A 26,122-nucleotide genomic window follows, 5' to 3' on the forward strand; every position below is an offset into this window, starting at 1 on the left:
CCTCCTTGTGCCCCCCCCCCCCCCCAACACACAGAACCTCCCCAAACTCAGAATATAAACACCTGAGCTGGCAGGGATCTGTATGCCGTTCCAGCTGAAGACCTCCTCCTGGCCAGAAGTCTTCCAAGTGACAGCCGGCAGAGGGGCTCCTGAGCTGCCACGACTCCCCAGCACATGCTCACTTTTCACATGCACCGGGGGGGGGGGGGGGGGGGGGGCAGTGGTGGCAGCTCAGGAATGTTTCTGCTGGCTGCCCAGCTTGTAAGACTTTTGTCTGTGAAGTGGGGCTTGAGGATCCCTGCACCAATTTTGGGTAGTCCTCCCTTCTGGCCCACTAATGCCTATGCCACTGGTGTACACATGCTACCTGAGGCTAATGGGAGCAAAGAAAGCTTGTATTGAACTGGAAAGCTTATCAGTTGATTAAAATGTTGTAGAGAGAAGTCAGTATCTGTACCCTATAGCCAGAGGATCATCATTAAACCTTTTCTCTTAATATGTAGACAACATACAAGAGTAGAAGACAGCAAACCACAAAATCCACTGGATCAAGTGAAATGTTTTACCCCCCAATATTCAGCGCTATTTAACCGGTCATAATGGCTGCTGACCGGTTAAATAGCATTTAACTGGCTTCTGCCAATATTCAGCGGGGGATAACCAGTTATCCCCTGCTGAATATCCCCAGTTAGTGGCTAACAGATAGTTGGTTATATCAGTCCGATATAACTGGCTATCCGCCGATTTTTAAACCGGGTTTCACAGCCATATTTGGTCATGTGAAAACTTGGTATATCTTTGGCTGGTGTAAATATAACTGGCTAAGTCTTGATATTGAGTTAACCGGTTATGTTTAAACTGGTCAAATATAAACCAGATAATGCCATCCACCGAAAATGGCCTGGCTTTGAATATCTGGGTTTAGTGCCGACCGCGTGAGTTAGTCGGTCTAAGTCCCATGGTCTGAATATCGGCCCCTATTGTCCAAAAATACTAACATCCAGACCCAACACAGGCAATTCAGCCTTCATTGGGGGTCCTTAACAGATAACATTAATAACACAAGCAATTAGAAGTAATTAATATTACAAACAATAAAAATGTAATACAAATATAAATACATAAACAAATATATATGAAATTGGGGATAAATACTATCAAATAAATATATTCAAACATACCTTGTCAGTCAGCTTTATAAACTTACACAGTGAAACCAGGATGTAGTATATAAAACTAAAAGTATAAGAGAATATATATCACCCATGGTATAAAATCATAAAAAGGTAAGCAAATAAAATTAAACAATAGTTAAAAAACATAACTCTTAAACTTCATAAAAGTCAGTGTGCAATAAAGACTATTAATAATAAACAAGAAGTGAATCTCAAACAGTGCTGTTGATATGTAGTATAGGAGAACTTGAGGAGACAATATATCGAAAAGCTATTAATGAAAATTCATTGTGGCTTAGTTTTAGACTGTTCTCATCAACAATCAATATGGCAGTGAATGGGTCTGGGGGCAGGCTGAAATTCAGAATCCAATGAGAGTGAACTGTAACAAAGAAAGAAGCATTTTAACAAATATGAAATAGAACTGAACTATTATAGAAAGAGAATTGTTACCAAGTTAAAATGCTAAACCTTCATAAATCACATTTACCTGGATTTTATTTTGGGTAATGAAAGAAAAACTAGTAGACAGACATAAATAAATGCAAGAGAATGTCACCTATCAGGATTTAGTTTTTCATTGACCTGACCAATATTTGTGGATTGGTCCAGAATTCAGGTTCAGGATACACAAACCTTTAAGCTATAGATATAGGAATTCTTATGTTCTCTGCAAACACAGCTATGCAAACATCACAGCAGCCAACAAGTAGAAAAGTGCTGTATGCCCTCTGTTGACATTCAGAAGAAAGGAGTACAGCCTTTCTTCTGAATGTCAACAGAGTGTGCCTTCCCTCTCTTTATTTCCAGCTGAATGCTAACATCCTCAGCCTCTTCCTACCCTGTACACCTTATGCTTAGAAACTGCAGGGCTTAGACTAAATGAACAGAAGGAAAACATTTGACCTACTCATCAATTTGTGGACTTCACTGATGTAAGATATGATTGAACCAAAAGTTTGGAGCAAATTCTGAATGTCGCTGAAAGGTTTCTCAGTAGATGAGAGCCTAAGGAGAGACACTGGCAAGAAGTCATTGTCCATCCTTGAGGACAGAAGAGAAGCCAACTGTGGATGAAGAAATGTGCTGGCATAATCTTTCTCTCTGGCATATCAAGGGAGTTTCATTTCAAGTTAGCCAGTGAGGGTGAAATGGTGGAGAGCAAAATGATTGTGAAACCTTTGGGCTAGATATAGAAAAGCACATAATTAGCCATATAGCAACAGCCATTGTAGGATCAAACATATAAACGACGAGTGACCGTACTCACTCGCAAATGCGCAGTAGAGACCTTCTCTGCCCCGCCCCCACGTCAATACGTGATGACGGGGGGCGGAACACAGAGGGTCTGTACTGCGCATTGCTGAGGGAGGGACACCGCCGTCTAACGCTCCCCCCACCCGAGTCGCCGCCGCCACCCACCTTCTACCCGGTCGGGCCCTCGCTCCACTATTGAAACAGCGAGGGTCCGGGAACGCAGCACTGAGCTCTGCTGAGCTGCCGACATCGCCCTTCCTTCTTCTTCTCTGCCTCTGTCCCGCCCTCGACGACGTTACGTCACACGAGGGCGGGGCAGGCAGAGAAGAAGAACGAAGGCCGACGTCGGCAGCTCAGCAGAGCTCAGTGCTGCATTCCCGGACCCTCGCTGTTTCAATAGCGGAGCGAGGGCCTGGCCGGGTGGAAGGTGGGTGGTGACGGCTCGGTGGGGGGGCGCGAACTCGGAGGGGGAGGGGCAGCGGCAAACTCGGCGGTGGGGGCGGGCCTTTCAACCCCCCCTTCCTATAATAGCCCGTTTTTACTGGCTCAAAGGCTAGTAATTCTATAAAGCAGGTGTTAGCAATAAATGTTTAGAGTACCAGCATATATGCTCACATATGCCTTCACGCTATTCTGGAAATATGAACATATCTGTGATAGCGCATATTTTACAGGTGGACGTGTACATGGGTATATTCTGGTTGGATCATAAGTGGGTATACACATTTTCATGCACAACTTAGAGAATACTATAACTGATGCATGTATCAGTGGAACATAGGCACAGGGCCGCCGAGAAGGTGGGGCGAGGGGAAATTCCCCCAGCCCGGTCTCCAAGGGGAGGCCCAGTGCTGGCAAGCTTCTTCCTGCCTGCCTGATTCCGGGTCTGTCTCTCTCCTGTTCCTGTGATCTAGGACCCAGATGATTGTATTAACGCGATAACCTGTGTGACCCTGGTAATTGTGTTAATGTAATCATCTGGGTCCCGGCACACAGGAGCAGGAGACGACAGAATGAGGGAGGAGCAGTCAGACACTTGAAGGTAGGGGGCGGGCAAGTGGCCTGAATGTGGATGGTGGCCTGAGTGTGTGGGGGAGTGCGGCGTGGCAGCCCAGGTGGGGAGGGGCAGTCGGCAGTCCTGCCCCATGCCTAGCAGTGTCTCTTGGCAGCCCTGCGTAGGCAAATGCTTATGCCAGAGCTACGGCTGGAATAAGTGCTCACGCCTAAACACTTACATGAGTATATACCCAGTTATGCCAGTATTCTGTAAAGGAAAGCAGCTGAATATATATCTGTCAGGTCCCCTCTAAGGGCCTGTATATAAGTGCCACTGTAATAGAATTACCCCATATGCAGATAAGTTTCCTATGTACCTATATATCTGTGTACTGCCACTGAAAATTCTGGAAATTGCCGAACTCTCCACATAGGCAATGATATTCAGCTGCTGTCTGTACAAGTATTTTAGGCCAATAAAAGACTGTCAGCTGCATTGAGCCTGCTTTTAGTGGGAAAGTGCGGGATACAAATATAATAAACAAATAGATAAATAAATAAATAACTGCTCTCCACATATATTCAGCACCTCTCACTATCTGGATAAGAGCACTAATTTATACAGAAGGGGTCACTATTCAGACCATGGGAGGCAGCCCGCTAACACCCGTGGTGGCAGTGAGACCGGAAATTCAGTGCCGGGTCATTTCCAGTGACCAGCATTGAATGTCCGGTTTATTTTTGGCCAGTTTAAACTTAACCGGCTAAGCCAATATTCAGCACTGGCCAGTTAATTTTAAACCAGTCAAAGATAGGCCTGCTATTTCGGCGGCCCTATTTGGCCACCAAACTTAGCCAGCGATGCATTGAAATTAGCAGATAGCTAGTTATATCATGCTATGTAACCAATTATCCTCTATTTCCCACTGAATATTCACAGATAGCTGGTTAAGCGCTATTTAACCAGTAGAAGCCATTCCTGGCTCATTAAATAGCGCTAAATATTGGGAGGAATATATTAAAATGCCACTGCCAATGTTTTAAAAGAATGTAGTCCACATCTTTTGAATATTATCCCATTTATGTCCAAATCAAACATGTTAAGGTTAAGAATACACTCTTGCAATAATTATTACTTTGAAATAATAATGTTTACTTATTTTTATTAATTCTTTAAAGCTGTTTCCACACCTTTGAGCAATTTCTTGGCTATATTCACATTTTCTGAAGTCCTGTGTTATTCTCCCCACTTCCTCCTCTTGAACTTTATATCTTTTCTCACATGTCATCTCCCACTGGAGAAATGTGAAATTGGCTTGAGTTAAATCAGCTCCTGCAGAGACGATGGGGTTGATGTTGTATTATTCCTTCATGTGGGTGCTTCCATATTATTTTCTTCCTTGTGTTTATTACTGCTGAAGGGCTGGCAGGGTTCACATTGTGCAGTGATTTGTAGCAGGATAGAGTTTGGGAAAACCTAGAACATTGAGGCAAAGAAAATAATAAGGCCATCAAATAAAGACATTTTTGAATCACTGCCATGCATTTATGTGAGGAAAAAACCAGTACTACCAATTCATATATATACATTGTAGTGAATGTTTTGTATATTGTTCATTGTGGTATATGTTGCAGATTGGCATTAAATCTCTGACCCATTTACCCTTTTTCCCTCTTGTCACCAGTGGGCCAGTGTACTTAGTAGAGTAGCTCTGGAGCAGGAAAGGATCCTGAACCCAGTGTTGGACCGTGTCCGCACAGCTGACAACCAACAGCTGCGCTCATTAACAGGGCTGATCCGCAACCTCTCTCGGAATGCCAGGAACAAGGATGAGATGTGTGAGTGTTGGGAGATTTTTACTGGCAATGATAAGTCACCGTGGCCAACAGCAAACAGAGTGGTGAGGGAAAGGGGAGGGTACAAGTAAACCAACGGTACAGCCAGAGGCAGGACTGACTTTTTGGGCACTCAGGATAGGTGATCAAAATTACATCCCTTCATCTTCTGAGGTTTGTGTACTCTGTGGTAATCTGAGAACCAGATGCAGGGGGTTGGGGTGTGAACTGGTCCCAGAGAGAGGAAAGGGAATCAACAATTCTACCTTAAAACTCATATGCCTCAAAATCATGGAATGAGATAGCTGTGGGTAGACTCACAGCACTTGTCTAAAATTAAAAAGGCAACTAAAAATGATGGGCTCAATATTCAGCCTGCAGTGATCAGTGTTTTTCTGACTGCCGCCGACGTTAAACCTGGAAATTCAATGTATTGAATTCCTGGGTTTCCAGAGCCAGGTAACGCATTATCGGCTAAGTGCAATATTGAGCATTTCACCGGCTATGGGTTACCACATAGAGATAGGACTGACTTTTATGTGGTCCTATTTATGCGGTGACCCTGGCCAGTTAAGTGCTGAATATTGACACTTAATCAGCCAGGTGCCAACTCCGCCCCCAGAATGCTCCCAAAATAGCCAGTTTTCAGTTCAGCGCTAACCAGTTATTTCAGCAGCATTGGCTAGTTAAGTGCCGCTGAAAATTAGCAGTTAGCCCCGAACAGATGATTTAACTGGCCAGGAGCTTTTTCTGGCTGATTAAATCACTTTAATATCAACCCTGATATTAATTACCTGCTGCCTATATTGTAAAGTGACCACATGGGGAATCCAGGAAACAAGTGTGATTTTTGGGATCCAATGCTGAGGCTCACCTACTGTTTTTCCATCTGTGATTTGCAGCAACCAAAGTGGTGAGTCACCTGGTAGAGAAGCTCCCAAGCAGTAACTCTGACAAATCGCCATCCACTGAAGTGCTGGTCAACATCATCGCAGTGCTGAATAATCTGGCAGTAGAGAGCCCAATTGCAGCCCGAGACATTGTCTACTTCGATGGGTTGAAGAAACTTGTCTACATCAAGAACAAAAGGGACAGGTGAGAAAATCATATTTGCTCTGCACCAGATGAGACGTCAGTGTGGAGTGTCCACCTCTTCTCAGGCTCAGGACAGGTGAGAGATCAGAGTGTGATCCACAGAGGTGGGTAGGGGCAAAAGTAATCCTGGACGGAGTCCAGGAAGCTAGAGAACAAGTACAGTGTGAAAGGAAGGCTGAGCAGTGCAAACCACAGACTATTGGATTTAGCTCATTACTTTTTTCAGTAGTAGCTCAAGGTGAGTTACATTCAGGTGCACTAGTTTTTCCCTGTCTCTAGAGGGTTTACAATCTATAGTAACATAGAGATGACATCAGGTAAAAATCTGTACAGTCCATCCAGTTTGCCCAATAAGATAAACTCATAGCATGGTATGATGCAATACTACATATACATACTTGATCTTGATTTGTCCTTGCCATTTTCAGGGCACAGACCGTAGAAGTCTGCCCAGCATTGTCCTTGTTCTCCAACTACTGAAGCTGTCATCAAAGCTCCACTCCAGCCCATCCAGATCTGTCTAGCCATGATTAGGGCACTGACCGTAGAAGTCTGCCCGGCACTGGCTTTGCTTCCCAATTACTGGAGTTGCCATCTAAGCATTGCTAAGTTTGTTTGGTTCCAACAGGATCTAAGGTGTCAATATTCAGTGGCACTTTTTTGGATAGGAGTGGCTCCTACCTGGATAAGTGCTGCTCAACAGGCCTAGGCACTGATTTTCAGTTGGTATTATCTGAATAATACCCCTAAAATCTTTACTGAATGCCCTTGCACTATCCAGATATCTGTCCTAACTTACTGCTATAGTTATCTGGGTACCGGCGCTGAATATTGGTGGTATTCGGGTAACTCCTTACAGCCACCTTGCACCCGGACATTCAGTCTGAGTCTGAGGCCCATCGTTGAGTAGCCAGGTATAAATTTAAATGCTGCAGTCATGTTGAATGTCAATGCTGACTGCAGTGTTTAATTATTAGGGAGGTAAGTTTGTACCTAAAGCAATGGAGGGTTAAATGACTTGCCCAAGGTCACAAGGAGCTGCAGTGGGATTTGAACCCTGGGTTCCTGGATTCACAGTCCACTGGCTGCTCCTCCAGTATCTGCAGTATTGTGGAAGGTTTGGAAAATGGACATCCCAGGGGCATCTAATGGCCATTATCTGCCATTAGTTTCTGTGTTACTCGCATCAGACAAGAAGCTGCCACCATCATGAGATACTGGCAAATCTCTTTCCTAACCTGTTTAATTTTTGCATTTTGCTTTCTTTGTTTGTAGCCCTGACTATGAGAAGTCCTCAAGAGCTGCCTCTAGTCTACTGGCCAACATGTGGCAGTACAGCAAACTTCATCGGGACTTCAAAGCGGTATGTCTGCTGTATGATACTAGAAATTATGCCTATTGACTGAGGTAGTTGCATCTGAAACGGACAACCCAAACAGAACCTGTTTTGGATTTAGCTCACATATCTTACACAACAAATAGCAGAATGTATGAAAGAGTGTTTCAGTTGTTTGCATGCTATTGTATCTTCTTTACAGGTTCTGAATGATTGAAAAGGGTCTTAATGGATTTGCAAAGTTGAGGGGGGGGGGGTGGAGGAGGGGGAATGCACACATTTTAATTTAATTTATTTTAATTTGCTGTACTACTGTCTTCTGCTGAACGGGTTAGCGTCAACTTCCTGTTCCAGGGCAGGGGACCGGCAGAGCAGACAACTTCATGTGTGTAGACTGTGACTCTATGACTGCTTGACACACACCCTTACTGCTTAGAAGAGGGATTGGGGTGATGTGCCTGGAGGAGGAGGGGGTTCTCTGCCCTGGATGGCAACCAAGCTAGGTACACCACTGGGAATGAGACATTTATTTTCATTAGCTATAGTATACACGCTTACGAGTAGACAGGCAGTATCACATCAACAACCCTAAAATTCCAGGCCCTATGGGAGTAATTGTAGAAAGTAGGTGCTAAGATTTACACATCAATTAGCAGATAAATGATTAGAATAGCAGCACATATGTGTAAATGCCAGATACATACCTATGCACTATTCTGTAACTCTGCATATATCATCAATAGCGCATAGTTTGCAGGTTGGCATATACATTGGTGGAATCTGGGCAGAGCATGACTGGGGGTGTGCTGTTATGCGTATAATTTATTGAATGCTATAATTTGCACAAGTATCTCCTGCAACTAGGGGCATGCACTTCCACCATTTCAATGGCTGGCATAAGTGCTCATGTGGAAATGCATACATGTGTATACACAGAATTCAGTAAAGGAAAATAGGTGCCAACTTTCTTTATAGTATAGGTCTACTAGGTACCCTCAGGGTGCCTAATTATAGGTGCACAGTTATAAAATTATCCCCAATATGCTTTAGGGAAGGGGGTGAGGTTTCCTCTTGTAACCTTCTCTTTCTTTTTGGGTTGGTTATTTATGGGAAAGACTAATGCACAGTGTTATTTAATATTGTCTAAATAAAACTGCCACATTCTACATACCATTAGAACCATTGGATTGTATATATTTCCAGAATGTAACTTCAGCAAATTACAGTATTAGGCCTCCAGGAATATATTTTCAGAGAAGGAAAGTTAAAAGACTAGTGTTGCAGTGGTATAGCCACAGATGGGCATAGGCGCACCCAATGTGGATTCAAGCCCAACCAGAAATGGCGCACTCTTGCTACAGCTGGCAGGGATCCCCAAGCCCTGCCAGCTGAAAACCTCCTACAGTTGCCTGAAACTTTCTGTGCCACCTGATGCTGGCACTTGGTGCATGTTCAGTTTTTGCACACATGCGAAAACTGAGCATGTTCTGGGTGCTGGTGTCCAGTCGCTCAGGAAAGCTGCCACTAACTGTGGAGCTGCGTTGGAGATTGTCCTGGCAGTGTTCAATGAGGTTTTCAACTGGTGGGGCTCGGAGAGCCCCGCCAGCTTCGGTATTTTAATGTTTTAGGTCAAGTTGGGGGAAGCAGGGGGAGGGGGTCTGCGGAGAGGACATGTACCCACCCAGTTTGCCCATTGGCCCACTCAAAATTTTAGGTCTAGATTGTCTATTTCCTGTGGAGTCTGTAGGTACTTACAGAGTCAATCACAGCTTCCGTAAGTCCGATATTCAGGGAGTCTGCAGATGAACCTAAATATCATATTACCAAGAATTCTGCATTGAGGTCTTGGCAAGGCACAGGAAAAAGATCAATCCTCCAAAACAAAAGATCTTTCACACCTAAAAAAAATTTTTTAAAAATTCCAACAGTGGATAAATATCAGTTTCAGAAGTCTGACAACTGATTCCAAAAAAGTATTTGAGCACTGAACAGTTTCTGCAATCCTGTCACTGAAACAGAAACTGGAGGAAAAAAAATTTAGGATCCCGAAATTGGCAGTATAATCTGGGCAGAAGTTATATATATATATATCGCAGCTCAGATTCTTCCCAAATTTAAAGATATAATGCTATCTCAGATCTATTTAAATTTGCCAAAAACACACTTCAAAATTCAGTTCTATAGGAATTAGTAAAGCATAATAAACTCTGACTCCACTTACATCAATCAAACCATCCTCTGCTACCAAATGTTTTTTGTGGAGTCTGTGGTTATATGGTCCCCTCTGATAACCTAGCCTCTGACCTTTCTACTTACCATAAGAAATATACCATTTGGACAAGTGGGGCAATAGGGTTTCTGCCTCCTTACACCCACCCTAAACTATAGTGGACCAGCCACCCCCAAGATATGGGGTGGCCGAGAAGACAGAGGCTATCTCCTTCCAAGAAGAAAGTCTTTATTCCTTACCAATTTAGATAATACCAAAGCAATCAGGCAATAACAAATAGCAATTTGTTATGAGAGGGGGAGAGAGACCACCGCTGTAAAGATTTACTCACTGTTGATCATCTCAGCCTCTGCCTAAATACAATAAACAGTGACTTATATACCTTTTTGTACAATGGACTGGGCATCAATTCCCTCCCAAATCCTGCAGCTTGCAACTTCAGCTAATTTCTGTCTTACTGCATTGTTTACATAGAATGGAACACACTATCTGAATGTTATGGAACACAGCATCTTATAACAAGTCCAAGGTTTCTTTTACAGGAGATTGTAGCCGTCATTTTGCCACAGGAATTTCTCCAAGACCCAGGTCTTATCATTGTTTTGTCTAGTAACCTCAACACATCTTCACTTTCAAACTGTGTATACATTCTTAGTGTCCTTGTGATGTAGAGTCAGTGGCAACAACTCTGTCAGGGAGGGGAAGAGCATGACCTCGAATTCACAGCTTTCAGCAGAAAGTACAGAAATATGCAGCTCTCAGGCATTTTAAGTTTGAGCCTTTAGCTATGCAGTTCATGGGTCATAACTGACCTGTCAGTGGTCGAGGGTTCAAATCAATTCAGGATACACCATTGACAGAACTGCAGAAAACAGTAAAAGGAAGCTACTACGAAAATTAAAAGTCCTTTAACTGAATTCTAGAGGCATGTAATGGTATCATCAAATTTCATTCTCCTGGGTGAATAGGGAAAGGGAATGGTATTTGATACACTGCCTTTCTGTGGTTTTTTGCAACTACATTCAAAATGGTTTATATAGTTTATACAGGTACATATATGTACCTGGGGCAATGGAGGATTAAGTGACTTGCCCAGAGTCACAAGGAGCTGAAGTGGGAATCAGACCCAGTTCCCTAGGATCAAAGTCCACTACACTAACCACTAGGCTACCCCTCCACTCCAATAGCTAACATGTATCAATTATTAAAGGTGATGTTATGTTGTGTTATGTTATGTTACATAATTTTCGTATTCAGCAATGACCATTAGTAGTTCTATGTGGATCACATAGTCAAGATAACAGGAACAGTCATCCTAGAATTACAATAACATATAGTTGCATAATTATATTAAAAATATTTTACAAATAAGTAGGTTTTACGAATCTTGTGGAATACTATATAGTTTGATATTACCACTGTGAATTTGAGTTATGAATTCCACACATAAACAACTTGATAATACAAAGAAAAATTAAATAAAATTTTTTTAACCTGTTAAGGAGATGGAAAACAGAGTAACATTTGGTTCTGAGTCTTGCTACAAGCAGGCACCATTAGAAATAAGTGTTACCCAACTAACTAAATAAAATGGGTCCTCACCATACAAAATACAAAAAACTAAGGTGCAAAGTTTAAATTGTACTCTAGCATATACAGGCAACCAGTGTAACTTCTAAAGCAATGGAAAAACGAAGTCTTATTGTTGAGCAGAATATATCAATCTGGCGGCCGCATTTTGTACCAACTATAGCCATCCTATTAGAGTTTTAGAGCAGCTCAGATAAACAACATTGCAGTAATCCAATCTGGATAAAATCAAAGCCTGCACCACCAATTTAAAATTTTCTGTCTCAAAATATTTGCAAATTGCACTTAATTGTTATAGCATGTAAGAAGATTTGCTAACAAGAGACTTTACTTGATTAGAAAATGTCATAGAGCAACCCACATCTACACCCAAGATTTTTGAACAGGTTTCCAAGGTGAAAGTGTTAGTACCTATGTAGACAAGGGCGAGCCTTGTGGATCCCCACAATCCCGGCTCCAGCTATCTGAAAAAATTCCATCTTTGTGCACTCTATAGCTACAGGTTGACAAAAATTCCTCAAACCAAGCCAACACCCTGTTGCTTATTCCAATATTATTCAGCCTGGTTAACAGAATATTATGGTCAACTAGGTCAAAAGCACATAACGGATCAAACTGAATCACTATTGCTTTATGCCCTTGACTTAGTAGAGCTTTACCATACGTAATGATGGAAGCTACTACTGTCTCTGTGCTATGCCTTTGCTGTGTGACCTTATTTGGAAGACTGTGTGCAGTTCTGGAGACCACACTTTCAGAACTGTAGAAACCAGGTGGAAGAGCCATTCCAGGATGCAGATACTAAAATAGTCAATGGTCTTCATTTTAAAATATATAAGAATAGACTGAAATATCAATGGTAGTAACATTTAGGCAGCCTCTTTCAGTGGAAAAGGACAAGCAGGGCTGTGCCAACACGGTAAGCGAGGTAAGCATGGCAGGGGGGCGCTTCCCTCTGGGGGGCGCCGCCACACCATGCTCACCTCGCTCGCCCTCCCGCTCCCATTGTTCAACTTCCCGCCCTGAGGACAAGGTTGGAAGAGGGATAGACTCAGAAGTAATCTAAGGAACTTCATTGCAGAAGAGGTAGTACAAAATAAGAACCTGTATATAATATGTAAACTAATTTGATTGTAACCACAGAAAGGTGGTATATCCCGCACCCCCCACCCCAGTAGACATATGGAACCTCCTTTTAGTGGAGGCGGTGCACACAAGGACAGCATCAGAATTCAAGAAAACCTGGGACAAGCTCAGAGGATCTCTGAGGGAGAGGAAGAAATTGATATGAATGAGCAAACTGGATGGATAAATGATCTTTCTCATCCTTTTTTGTGCTAGAGAACCAGATGAATTTTAATTTCCCATAGAAACTGTATACTAGAGAGGTACATTCATTTGAAACAACAATAAAAGAAAGTCTGAAATGTGATTTTTTTTTTCTGTTTTCAGTAATGCATACTGCTGCTCAGTAATGCACATTATTCTTCAATAGTGCATTTTCTGTGATGACAATAGGGTGCACTAACGACGATATTGTCCCTGAAACAAAAACAACACAAAAACAGACCAAAACAAAAAATCCTGTAATTGGCACAGGACATCAAGCTAAATTTTTGTTCTGCACCCCACTACTGTATACTGTGCAGCTTTTTATATGAAGTAGAGAGCTGCATTGGAATGGGGCTTGCAGGAATCCTGAGGGTATGAAAGAATTTCCCATGGGATTCCCACAGGGATGGAAGAAGTTGCCGTGGGATTCCTGCTAGAGTGTAGTCAAAATCTTTAGTGACTCCACCATGAGGCTTGGAATGCACTGAGAGAGGCAACTGGAACACCAGAATGAGGGTTAGAACATACAGAGAGAGGCAGTTGGAGCGCCAGAATGAGGCTTAGAATGCCCAGAGAGGCAGCCAGAATACCAGCCTGAGGCTTGGAACACTCACTGGTTGAATACAGAATACCTTCCAAAAAACCACAGAATGCTGTAGGGGTTTGGGAGGAAACAGGGCTGTGAGTAAGTAAATAATAGCGTCAACTTCTGCGGGTATGGGTGGGGATGAAATGAATCTTAGTGGGTACGGGTGGGTTTGGGTTAGATTCCATTGGGGATGGGCCGAGATGGGTAAAATTTCTGTCCCCATGCGACTCTCTATGAAGCAAGAAGAATACATGGAATTAGTGTCAGGGCAAAAAGGCTCTTAGTGGTTTTGAACCAACAAACTGTAGAGGTGAAGACCCATTTCATGTGAACAGGCCTGTAGGTTTATGGGGAATCTAAAACCCAAACTTGCAATAGTGTCCCTGAGAACCGTATCGGTTCTCACAGCTTCTAAAAGGGATACTGGGATGCCAGGAAGACATTCCTAGCAATTTGAAGGCTGAGGGCTAACGAACCCTGAGAGCCTGGAAAAGACCCATGTACTGTAGAAACCTGTATCTATGCCCACCAGGCACAGCACTGAATTATTGTGCTAACTGTGCTTGCCTTTGAAATTGCTCAAATCGCTATTGACCCTGACTCCCTTCCTTGAGAAGAAAGAACCTGTAACTTAATACATAAGCCAGGATGCTTTTCATTAAAGGGTATACTAAAAGAAAGCCTGGCTGTGGAGTCCTGGACTGGAAAGGCCTTTTAACCTGACAATTAGCTAAAGAATCTTCCCAGACTGAGGCCCTCATTTTGGAAGGCTTATTCATGATTTGCACATGAAAATTCTGGACTTTATGCATGTAAATGACATCCATGTGTAAATGGTGATTTTAGAAAAGGTTCAATTTACATGTGAATGTCCATAATATGAAGATATTCCAAGGGATCGTGGTTTGCGTGTGGCCTGGGTGGGTCAACAATCTACTCGTGTATTCCCATTTCCAAAAGGGACTGCACATATATGACATAATATTTCCACGTGGAGATCACATCTGCTTCCTGGCAGTGCTCCTCTCAGTCAGCCTTGTACAGGAGGGATTAAGGAGGTAGAAACTAGTTTTGGAACAATCTCCATGTTCATAAATGTACAGAACTCACAACCCATATAGCTTTTAGATCCCTTACCTCACTTTAAAACATTTTCTGCTGACACTAAATAAAGATTGCGGCCTCTGTAATGAAATAGGAGCTTTTGTAACTACCCCTCTCAGCTGGACTGTAGTGATGTGCTCCCAGATATCTGTTGTTGTAGTCGTGGCGAATATCAAGGGAACACACACTCACAGCCGAGGGAGTAGAACAAATAAACTAACCTCGTCCTTTACTCTCAAAGAATAAAGGAGGAAAAGAAGCTAAAATTTAGGATTTGTCCCTGATATGGAAGAACTGCACCTTCAGATTTGCAAGTTATCTTTTTCTTTATTGAATACAAATGCAAGCAAATTTTCATTCAAATAAACTCAAATTCACAATTAGTGTGTGGCTTAATAGAACTGCAATAACATATTCAACATTCAAATGTAGAACTACATGTATACCCTTTACTTTTTCTGTTTCTTTCGACAGAATCACCTAAAAAGGCAGAAAAGAACCTTTTCAGATAAATATTTAAATTGTCTTTTATCAAAATCAGATATTTGTTGCTATTCTCTTTCCTTGCGATTAATGTAAGAATTTGAGTCCTTGTCCGCCTTATTTTCGAAAGTGATGGACGCCCAGATTTTGACCCAAATCGGGAGATAGGCGCCCATCTCGCAAAGGCGCCCAAATCGGTATAATCGAAAGCCGATTTTGGGCGTCTTCAACTGCAATCTGTCGCAGAAACGTGCAAAGTTGACGGGGGCGTGTCGGAGGCGTGGTGAAGGTGGGACTGGGGCATGTTTATCGGCTGAGGAGAGATGGGCGCCTTCAGCCGATAATGGAAAAAAGAAAGGCGTTTTTAGCGCGAATTTGGGTCATTTTTGTTGGACCCTTTTTTTCACGAACAAGTCCCAAAAAAGTGCCCTAAATGACTACATGACCACCGAAGGGAATCGGGGATGATCACCCCTGACTCCCCCAGTGGTCACTAACCCCCTCCCAGCATTAAAAAAACAACTTTAACAACTTTTTTTTCAGCCTGTATGCCAGCCTCAAATGCCATACCCAGCTCCATCACAGCAGTATGCAGGTCCCTGGAGCACTTGTTAGTGGGTGTAGTGGACTTCAGCCAGGTGGACCCAGGCCAATCCCCCCCCCCCTACCTGTTACACTTGTGGTGGTAAATGGGAGCCCTCCAAACCGCCTCCAAAACCCACTGTACCCACATGTGGGTGCCCCCCTTCAGCCATATGTGCTATGGTAATGGTGTAGAGTTGTGGGCAGTGGGCTTTGGGGGGGGGGGGGGATTTGAGGAGCACCCAAAGGATGGGAGCTATGGACTTGGGAGGTATTTAATTAAATATTGTTTAAACTTTCTCACAGCTAGCGTTCTGTTAGTACAGCTCTCACTCACCCAAAACACATCAGTTTTCCCCAAATGTATTCAGCAATACAGCTATGAAAAAGACAGTCTGTTTATTTAAGTACTCACTTCTCAGCCCAAATCACCTCATTCTCAGTACCAAGGCTCTTGTATTTCTTTCACCCAAAATTGTAACTCACTGTTTATTTCTTGAAATTCAGTACTATCACTGGAACACCATTCTCACTCACCTCAGCTCACTTTCCATACCAAAGTACCCTCTTTCAACCTGGTACACATAAGCCTGTGTCTTAATTGCTCTTTCTGTTACTTATTTCACTTTAAACCCATAAAATATATACTTTTTTCCTCCTGTATTTCACAGACACCCAGCATACGTTTTCTCTCTGTTTTAGAATCTTGGCTGTCCTAACTGAATCTCCATTTTGGCTTCCCCCATAGAAGTTAATACAAAACTCACTATACACAGAATCTCCAAGTCCATTTTAACCTAACCTGTACCCAAAACAGCAAGGAACATTTAATAGTACAATCCCCACCTAATCATGGGTTATTCTTTTGTTAAAATACCATATTTAAGAAACATCTCACACTTTTTTCACCTAACTCTATTAAAAAATTCCCAAACTAAATTTAAACCTTTTCTAGCCAGCACCAGCCACCAAAACCCCGAAACGGCCTCCCCAGAGCTCCAGGTAAGAAAAAAGACATTTAATATATTTCTTACTGACGCATTGACACTCGAGGGACGAAATGCGAGGCAAACGCGAACCCCGAACAAGTAACGCAAGTAGCTCCGAGGGATGGAGGGAGGGGGCCCCTTGCTAGCGTCCGTTTCATTACCATATATTACACTTTTACATGTATAGGTCTGCAAAATTGCTGACATACATGTGTCTTTATTTATTTATTTCACCATTTGCTATACCGGTATAGCTGGACACAGACCTGAGTGGTTTACAGACTAACTAAAAAGATTAGAAAAAAACTGCAATGTAAGATAAGAACTAGAGTGTTAAGTTGTCACATTTTCTTTGTTGATTTTTCATAAGTGTATATTTGTAAAATGGATGCTCCCACTGCATGTGCCAGCAAATACACTCTCAGTCCTGCAGGGATTTTAGAAGTGGCTCTAGGATGGCAGATACTTTTCTAAAATACCACTGTCTCAATTCTGATCTCTATGGGGTGAGAAAGCAATGATTTGGACCATAATTATGGTAGTTTTTCTGATGTTTTCTCTTTAAGCATGCTAAATTGGGTTGGCTGGAAGCCCAGTATTTTGTTTGCAGCGTTTAATAAACACAGTAATCCCTGGGACAAGTGATTCCACCCTAAGCACCCGAATGATATAATCCTCCTCCCTTTCATGGTCATCTCCCATCTAGGGGTTTAATCCAAACCCTGTCATTTTTAACACAGGGAGGGACCTGGCAATGTCCAGCAGAGGCAGGCTGTGAGCAAGAGGAATAAGCACACCCATTCATTGGGTAGGGAGGGGAGGGGAAAAAAGTCATATTGGCAGTGGAGGGAAGGGAACAATTCAGCATTAGTGCCCACAACATTTAGGGACAGCCCTGATGCCTACTCCAAACCACACCTGTAGCACCCATGCAACAAACTGCATTGCTTTTTCCAAGATGCTGTAAATGTCTGTTTAGCCCCACCCACTACAAAAACATGATAGGTTGACTATGAAATAAAACTTCAGTGCAGCTTCGCTTAACGAGAGACTTCAAAAATGTTACATTGAAAGAAATCCTCAGTTTACGTTCAGCCTTCTTTTCAATACTTAATGGATATCTCAGATAGTTGTCACTTAAATCTCCCTTGCCTTAAGCCAGTCACTTAGACAGATATTACATTTTTTCTTTGGGGGGGGGGGGAACTGAGCTCAAGGGGGAGGGGGCACAGGGCTTAGTCCTACTCTCCGCCTCCACCCTGTCCCCTCCCCTGCCCCACTTTCCTTGCCTCCCCCCCTCCCCCAACAACCTGCAAGTACCTGAGCTGGCAGGGATCCCCAAGCCCTTCCAGCACAATTATGTCCTCCACCAGTGGCCTGGCAGTTGGCAGCTCTTTTCATAGGCCACTGCAGCACCACCTCCCTCTCCTCTCACGTGCTCAATTTCTGCTGATGATGGGCTTGGAGATCCACACCAGCCACTGCAGACGGTGCCACAGTTTGAGGTGGCCATTTTGCAGCAGGAGCTACCAGCAATTGCTCCTGCCTCTATTTAGACCCTAGGGATAAGTGGTACATGTGAATGAGGTGCTGGAGGAGTAGCCTAATGGTTAGTGCAGCAGACTTTGATCCTGGGGAACTGGGTTCAATTCTCACTGCAGCTCCTTGTGACTCTGAGCAAGTCACTATATAAACCACTATAAGTGGTTTACATATACTATATAAACCACTATAAGTGGTTTACATATACTATGTAAACCACTTTGAATGCAGTTGCAAAAACTACAGAAAGACAGTATATCAAGTCCCATTCCCAAAATAGGATTGGGAGATCTTGGGATCCTTATTTAAAAAAAAAAAAGATTGGGGGGAAGCAAAGTTGGAGTAACTTTTTTTCAAAGAGATCAAGGGTAATAGGGCAGTATTTTAGCATTCACCAGCCCTACTAAGATGCTCTTTGGAGCACTGGTCTAGGGGTTAGTGGAGGGGGTGGGGGATTTAATACAAAGTTAACACCTCTTGTGTTGTTAGCTTTCCTGGAATAACACAGCATGCAAAGTTTAACGAAACTGTGTTACCCTATTTGCATTAGAAGGAGCTACTTTTTCATGCTTTGCAGCTCATTATTATTTAATGTGCATTAAGGTATGCTATTGGCAAATAATGAATGTTACTGCCAATTAACACATGATATTGCTATTACACAGCTTAGTATCTAGATTCCTTAGATTGCAAGTCCTGTAGGAATAAGAAAATGCCTACTGTACCTGACTGTAACTCACCTGGAGCTTCCAATGAAAAAGACCTGATCTAAAATCCAAAGAATTAAATTCTAAATGAGGGCTGATGATGCATTCACCCAATCAAGGTTGGTTCCCATTGAGCTGGAAGATTAAAATAGAGCAGTTTGGTACTGTTGGACCAAAAATGCACAAGTGGAAAAATAAAACAAATGGATATGGTAAAGGAACTTTAGCAAGATCCTTGGCATGTATGAATAAAAAAATGCAGGTATTGTTTCCAAGAGGTGGGAGATCTCCAGTTCCACCATGAGCTCCTGTGGGTGAACTGGTAAAAGTTCAAAGGACTTTTCTAGGGGGGGGGGGGGGGAAATATCTCCTTTCAAAATGGACCCTCCTTCCCACTGTAGTGAATAGCAGGGGGCAAAGGCTGGGCTAGGACCATGCCAGAAAAGTACTCATAGGGCATTTGTTTTTAACTCTCCAAGCTTCTCAGCAGAAAGTGTTTACCTGCAAATTCTGCGGATGGTATGAACCAACTCTCCTCTCCAGAATATTGACAAAGGGAAATTTCACAGAGTGTTTCCTCTGAACATCAACTTGCAGGCCCACAACTACAAGGAAGTGTTACAGGCAGACATCTGTCCATGCTGCTGATACAGGGTGTATAACCACAGAACTGCTTTATCTAGGGTTACTATATTTGGTCCCCCCAAAATGAGGACACATGCCCCACCCCTTTCACCACCACCCCATCACACATCCCTAAGAGTGTCCTCCCCTCCCCTTACTCTACTGCCCTGGTGGTCTAGTGACCCCTTCGGGCAGGAAAGAGCCCATAGGTGGTCGGTGGCCCAACTGTTTGGGGAGGCTAAAGGGGCGGGGTTAGGGGTGGGGCCAGGGGTGGAGCTTAAATCCATAATTGTCTGATAACACACAGAAAAAAAAATAAAAATAAAAGTCGCAATTAACACGTTTTATTAAATTTAGATATTAGATATATATCATATGTCAAAGAATAAAGTGGTTGCTCAAAGCATATATTAACCACAATCGCTCAACTGCAAAACACTATGCACAACTTTGTGCAAAAACACACTCAGAACCTTACAGTACCATAAACATTACACTGGGCAGAACCTAATACACCAATATACCACCCATACGGAAAATGCAGACCGTCAACAATATGAAACAAGGGATCATAATATCACAATTCTCAAGTACAGCCACAAAACACCCTAATTCATGTTTAATGTGGGATAAAATGCCATAAATAAGTAAATAAATATAAACTTTTAGTGTTGAGCACCTGATTCTCAAAGTGGACATATTCCAAACACTATCAAACATAAATGGCGAGTGACCGTACTCACCCGCAAATGCGCAATAGAGACTTACGTGATGACGGGTGGGGGGACAGAGAGGGAAACTGCGTGAAGGAGAGGGAGGAAACTGCCGATGTCGCTACCGCTCCCCCCCCCCCGAGGTCGCCGCTACGAGCTACCGCTCCCCCCACCCGGCCCCACTCTCTTCGATATTGAACTTACATCGAAACGCAGCAGGTACATTAGCTGAGCTCCCGTCGGCCTTCCTTCCCTGCCGACGTTACGTCACACGAGGGCGGGACACAGGCAGAGAAGGAAGGCCGACGGGAGCTCAGCCGATCTGCGTTTCGCGCTGTAAGTTCAATAGCGATGAGAGTGCCCGGGCCGGGTGGAGGGGGGGCGGCGGCGGAGACTCCGGGTGGGGGGAGCAGTGGTGGTGACCTCGGGGGGGAGGGGCCTTGGAAAAAACCCCATACTACTAGCCCGTTTTAACGGGCTCAACGGCTAGTAATGAAATAAAATGATCTTTTCTACCTTTGTTGTCTGGTGACTTTGTTTTTCTGATCATGCTGGCCCAGTATCTGATTCTGCTGCTATCTGTCCTCTTAACTTCGTTTCCAGGGCTTCCTTTCCATTTATTTCTTTACTTTCCGCCTTTCTTCTTCATTTCTTGTCCTACATCCGTAAGTAAAAGCTGGGTCCTCCACAGACTTTGACTGTCCAGTGGATCCAGCTTCTGCCTATTTTCTCCATCCATGTGCAGTTTTTCTCCTCTTTTCCTTTTCCCTCATCTCATCTCCTTCCTCTCTCTTCCCTCCCCTCCCCTCTATGTCCAGCAATTTCTCCTCTCTCCCTGGGCCCAGACCTCCCATCCATGTCCATCCTTGCTCCTCTCTCCCATGCCCCCTCCATTCATCCATATCCAGCAATTCCCCTCTCTCCCTGGGCCCTGCCCTCCCAACCATGTCCATCCATGCTCCTCTCTCCTCTTCCCCCACCATTCATCCATATCCAGCAATTCCCCTCTCTCACTGAGCCCTGCCCTCCCATCCATGTTCCTCTCTCCCCTGCCCCCCTCCATTCACCCATATCCAGCAATTCCCCTGTCTCCCTGAGCCCTGCCCTCCCATCCATGTCCCTCTCTCCCCTGCCCCCTCCATTCATCCATATCCAGCAATTCCCCTCTCTCCCTGAGCCCTGCCATCCCATCCATGTCCCTCTCTCCCCTGCCCCAACTGCCCACCCTCTTCTCCCCCCCCCCCCCCCCACAATCCCTTTCCTCTTTTTTTTCTTTTAAATTTACCTCCGAAGTCTGGCAGCGCAGCGTCAGTGAAAGTGCTCCCAGTGAAAGCGCTTCTCTTCGTTCAGTGACCCGCCTTCTTCTGATGTCATGATGTCAGAAGAAGGCGGGACACTGAGCGAAGGGAAGCGCTTTTATTGGGAGCACTTTCACTGACGCTGTCGCTGCGCTGCCAGACAGTGGAGGTAAATTTAAAAGAAAAAAAAGGAAAGGGATCTTGGGGGAGAGAAGAGGGCGGGCAGTTGGGACGAGCGGCGAGCCCCGGCCGGCGGAACTGGGTCATGTGGGCGTCGTCACGTGAAACTACAGGTGACGTCATCAGGATCCCCAAAGCCTCCGATACCGGGCGCCTATGAAAGAGCACCCTCTTTCCTGCCTGGAGTGCTGCCCGGCATCCTGTTCCCCTTGCAATGCTAAGTGCTGATGGTCCCGGCGCCGATTCAAAATGACCGCCGAGAGTTGACACGGCCTCGCGAGATTTCAACTCTCGGCGGCCATTTTGAATCGGCACTGGGACCGTCAGCACTCAGCATTTCAAGGAGAACAGGATGCAGGGCAGTGCTCTGGGCAGGAAAGAGGGAGCTCTTTCCTGCCCCAAAGAGGTCACTAGGCCACCAGGGCAGTACAGTAAGTAAGGGGAGGGGAGGCTAGGATAGGACATGTCCAGGTAAAACCAAACATATGGTAACCCTAGCTTTATCACTTGAGAATAATTACCTAGTAACCAGACCAGTGCATTCTCCTTAATTCCACTAGATCTTGCTAGGTCAAATAATTATGAGCAATTGCCTTTTATTCCTTTGCTTTTATAACAGGTTGTGTGCTGTGATATTATTACCATTTGATGTGTTATGTTAAACTATATTTATAATTTGTTTGTGCTGTGGTACATTGAAATTCTTTAATTGCGATATACGTTTTGCTGGATGTTATCAGTGTGATTCTATAACTTGGTGCCAAGAAGTAGACCCCACAATTGGGTGTGCTTAGCTTCAGTTCTCTAATGGCTTCAGGGCATGTCTAAGACAGTATAGTATGGTAGCACAAAGCTGTGTTGGCTTGCTCAAATATAGGCGTACCCATTTATGACAGGTATAAGTTGGTGTGCCTAAGTGTGCCATGCAATGCATGCAATTGATATCATTCTATAAGTTGCATATGTTACATGGCCACACACACATGGCCTGTCAGTGCTCCATCTACATGTATACTCTCTTGCATGTATACATTAAGGACTAGATTAGGCCTAAAAAAGCACTATTATATAAGGGGGTCTTTTATAAAGGTGTGGTAGTGTTGTATTTGTGCACTGATTAGCATATGCTAAATGCTTATTCTTAGTGCACACTAAAAACGCTAGCTCATTTTAGTGAAAGGATCCCTAAGCGCGCTTAAAGTTAGGCGCGGTTTATAGAATAGTTCTTACACCCGGGAATCACACCTAACTTTAGGTGTGGCCATTTACACTAACTGAAACATGGTGCAAGTGTACGCACCTAAATTAGATGCATATCCCCATTAATCTATACAACCTGCATTAATTTTAGGAAAAAGTCCCCGTTACACCCATGACCCTCCCATTTCCACACTTTCATTTTCTTATTACATGTAACTTTTAGGTGTGGATCTTGCACATAAATTTACATGAATAAAATGCTAATTGAATTAATTGCTGCCAATAATTGCTTGATAAAAAGCCAATTATTGGTGCTAATTAGATTGTTATTCAATTAAATTGTGCACGCAAATTGGACATATGCCCAAATTTGTGTGCACAATGTTTGGTGACTTTTATAGAATTAGGGGGTAAGCGAGTGCAAATAGCGCCTAACATGTGTGAATCTACCGCTGACATGTGTAAGCGCTATTAGTCTATATACACTTGCCACTAGATTATATATATGGTGCCCAGATTTGGATGCATTTTCAAGAATTGCTGCTGCTGCACTGCCACGTTTTGGAAAAGAAAAAAATAAGGTAAACGTGGGGAAGAGGGTTGAGGAAGAAAGGGGAGAGTGCTGCTCCCTGGAGAGTGTCATCTAATGGTAGGGCCACCACGGTTCAGCAGGTGTAAATTTAGTGCCCAGAGAACTGGCACTAAGTGTTATTCCGTAAAGGAATTCAATGGATTAATTTTAACTGATTATATTTCTTTGATTGTCATTAAATTATGTGCTCCTGGCCTGTCCAGTTTCTTGTTTTGTAATCCGCATTGAACTGCGAGGTATTGCAGGCTATAAAAATAAATTGTTATACGATGTTATGTTAGTGCTTAGCAGCAGTCTTTTTCCGGTACCCATTTTTGAATGACATTTACTGAATTCCCCATTTGGAGCTAGATTCTATATATGGTGCCTTAAAAATTGGCGCCAAAAAAGGGAAAACACCTAGGCGTATTCTATAAACTATGCCTAAAATTAGGCATGGTTTGTAGAATACGCCTAGCACCCATCTGCATGACTAAATATGGTTATGCAACTTCAAACAAAATGGCAACCACTTATTAAGATTATAAAGGTTTGAACAGAGCTGGCGCTAGAATAAATGCTCAGGGGGACAGTCCTTGAGGCAGCTCAGGTTTGAGCGAAACATATGTCGGACAGCTTTACCCCTGGGTCTGATGATAAATGGAAATAAGATAAGTTAAAAAGTTTAACGTGAATCTATGGATAAGAAATTTATATAAAAATTTAAAAAGCTCAATATGGTAGACCTGACCTATGAAGATGATGGATGTTGTTAACATTGCCATACAAGATAATTATAGTTGGCAATGAACATCGCTGAGGTCAATCGAATGAGTTGATGAAAAACCTATATGAAATGTGAAAAAATTCTGTATTTAAAGTGTGTTAGGTATATATTATTTGGACACTTGAAGAGTACAATTAAATATAGTTATGGGCATTTACACCAAGCAAAACTTAGTGTAACTGCTGATGCCCAAATTAGGCGTAGACCAGGTATATTCTATAACAATGCACATAGTTTGTAGAAATGCCCATGACCTGCCCATTCCACTCCCATGGTTTCACCACTTTTTCAAATATGCACCTTAGAATTTATTCGCATTACTTTTCAGGATACACTTAGACAGTTGTGTGCGTAAATTCTAGTTAATGCCAATTAGTGTCAATAATAGCTTGTTAAGTGGCAATTATCAGCACTGATAGGCTTGTTAAGCAATTAAGTTCCGCGTGCTAATCAGAATTCAACCTGATATGTGCATGCAACTCAAGTTGTACTATATAGAATCTGGGTATTGATGCCTAACATTACGCACCCAGTTACAGAATGGCCCTTTAAGTGACTTGTTCCATGCTGTTATGCATATGCACAACTGTCATACATATTCCTCATTAAAATATTGATTTTATGTGATTTACAGAAAGGTTACCGGAAAGAAGATTTCCTCAGTTCCTGAAAAGCACATGCAGTGAGAGACCCAGTGGAAGATGAGACTTTCATTGGCCTACTCCCTTTGCTTTGGGAAATTGCTTGTTTCCCCATCAATAGAGACTGAAGCTTTATCCACGCAGCCTCTTCAAGGCTGCCATCTTGTAACAGCAGCAGGGAACACCAGCATGCACTTCACCTGCCTCAATACTTATGTTTACTACAATTGCTTCTCATTGCATCACGGGATACTGGGTGCTCCTTTGCTGATGGTGGCTGGGTCCTGATGTTACCTGCAACCAGCTTCTCTTCCCTTTGTGTCACACTGAGTGACTTGTGTGATGACATTACTGAATGTTTGATAAAGAATTCAACCTTCTCCTCCATTACCTTCTGTGTCAAGTCTGCTACAAACTTCCAGAGAAATAAGTATAAAATACCAGTGCTGTGATCCTTCCCAGTCCTGGTTCTGAACTCAGGTGAGATACAACTGCCACATAATGTGGAAATCTCTTAGAAGCCCACTGTGACATTAAGCAAACAGGAGGACAAACAATGCTGAAAAGGAGAGTTCCTACTGTTGCATAAAAAAAACATTAGATGCTTTTAGTGCCTTTCATCATGATGTATGCAAAAGGTTTATTCTTGTACAAGTTAAATAGACTGTATTTATCGTGGAATATGAAAGCACAAGATCTCCTTAAGGATGAAGGGGAACGTTCAGCTTTATGGGTGAATTTTGTTGGAGGGACGGGGGGAGGGGTGGGGAAAAATTGACTGCCTTAATTGTTGGTGTAGGATAATTTTAGCTGATGTATGTATCCTTGAAGTGGCTGCATCTACAACAACAGTGTCTTAAACTCTAATTTTGGTGTATTTTGGCTGTGGGCTTTGTTAAAAAAATAATAAAAATGGTTTACTTACCCTTTACACAAGGCTGGAAAGCAAGCTAATTTCATAGTTATGATAAAAAGGTAGGTCAGGAAATATAATTTTCCTTTTTGTATTGCTTAACGATTGTACCCTTACAAACATACTAGCTTTGAGTTTTATCGGAGCTGCCATCTTTGTTTTCCCCTATTGCAAACGTCCCCTTTCCCCTGTTCCTGAGGTGAGCAGTATAGGAGAAAGACAACAACACAGTGTGTTTCTGGAACAAGAGACACCAAGGTGAGGCAGCATCTTATTTCTCCAACCTCCTGTAAACTAAGGAAAACCAAATGTGTGGCCCACCCTCAACCAGGGCTGGTACAGGTTCTGAGAG

At 43.2% G+C, this 26,122-nt stretch overlaps 1 protein-coding gene across 2 annotated transcripts in view; it reads left to right on the forward strand.

Moving 5' to 3' along the window:
• The window catches only part of PKP3 (plakophilin 3), a 180,633-nt gene extending 154,833 nt beyond the window's left edge, over positions 1 to 25,800 (forward strand). For both annotated transcript variants that reach the window (XM_030201202.1, XM_030201200.1), the window contains 4 exons: positions 5,114 to 5,267; positions 6,167 to 6,359; positions 7,635 to 7,722; positions 24,851 to 25,800. In XM_030201202.1, coding sequence (XP_030057062.1) covers positions 5,114 to 5,267; positions 6,167 to 6,359; positions 7,635 to 7,722; positions 24,851 to 24,886 — 471 coding nt within the window. In that variant the 3' untranslated portion in view covers positions 24,887 to 25,800. The remainder of the gene's footprint in view (positions 1 to 5,113; positions 5,268 to 6,166; positions 6,360 to 7,634; positions 7,723 to 24,850) is intronic.
• Positions 25,801 to 26,122: the final 322 nt, after the last annotated feature.

The sequence above is a fragment of the Microcaecilia unicolor genome, chromosome 4 (genome assembly GCF_901765095.1).
Source record: "Microcaecilia unicolor chromosome 4, aMicUni1.1, whole genome shotgun sequence".
Classification (NCBI taxonomy): Eukaryota; Metazoa; Chordata; class Amphibia; order Gymnophiona; family Siphonopidae; genus Microcaecilia; species Microcaecilia unicolor.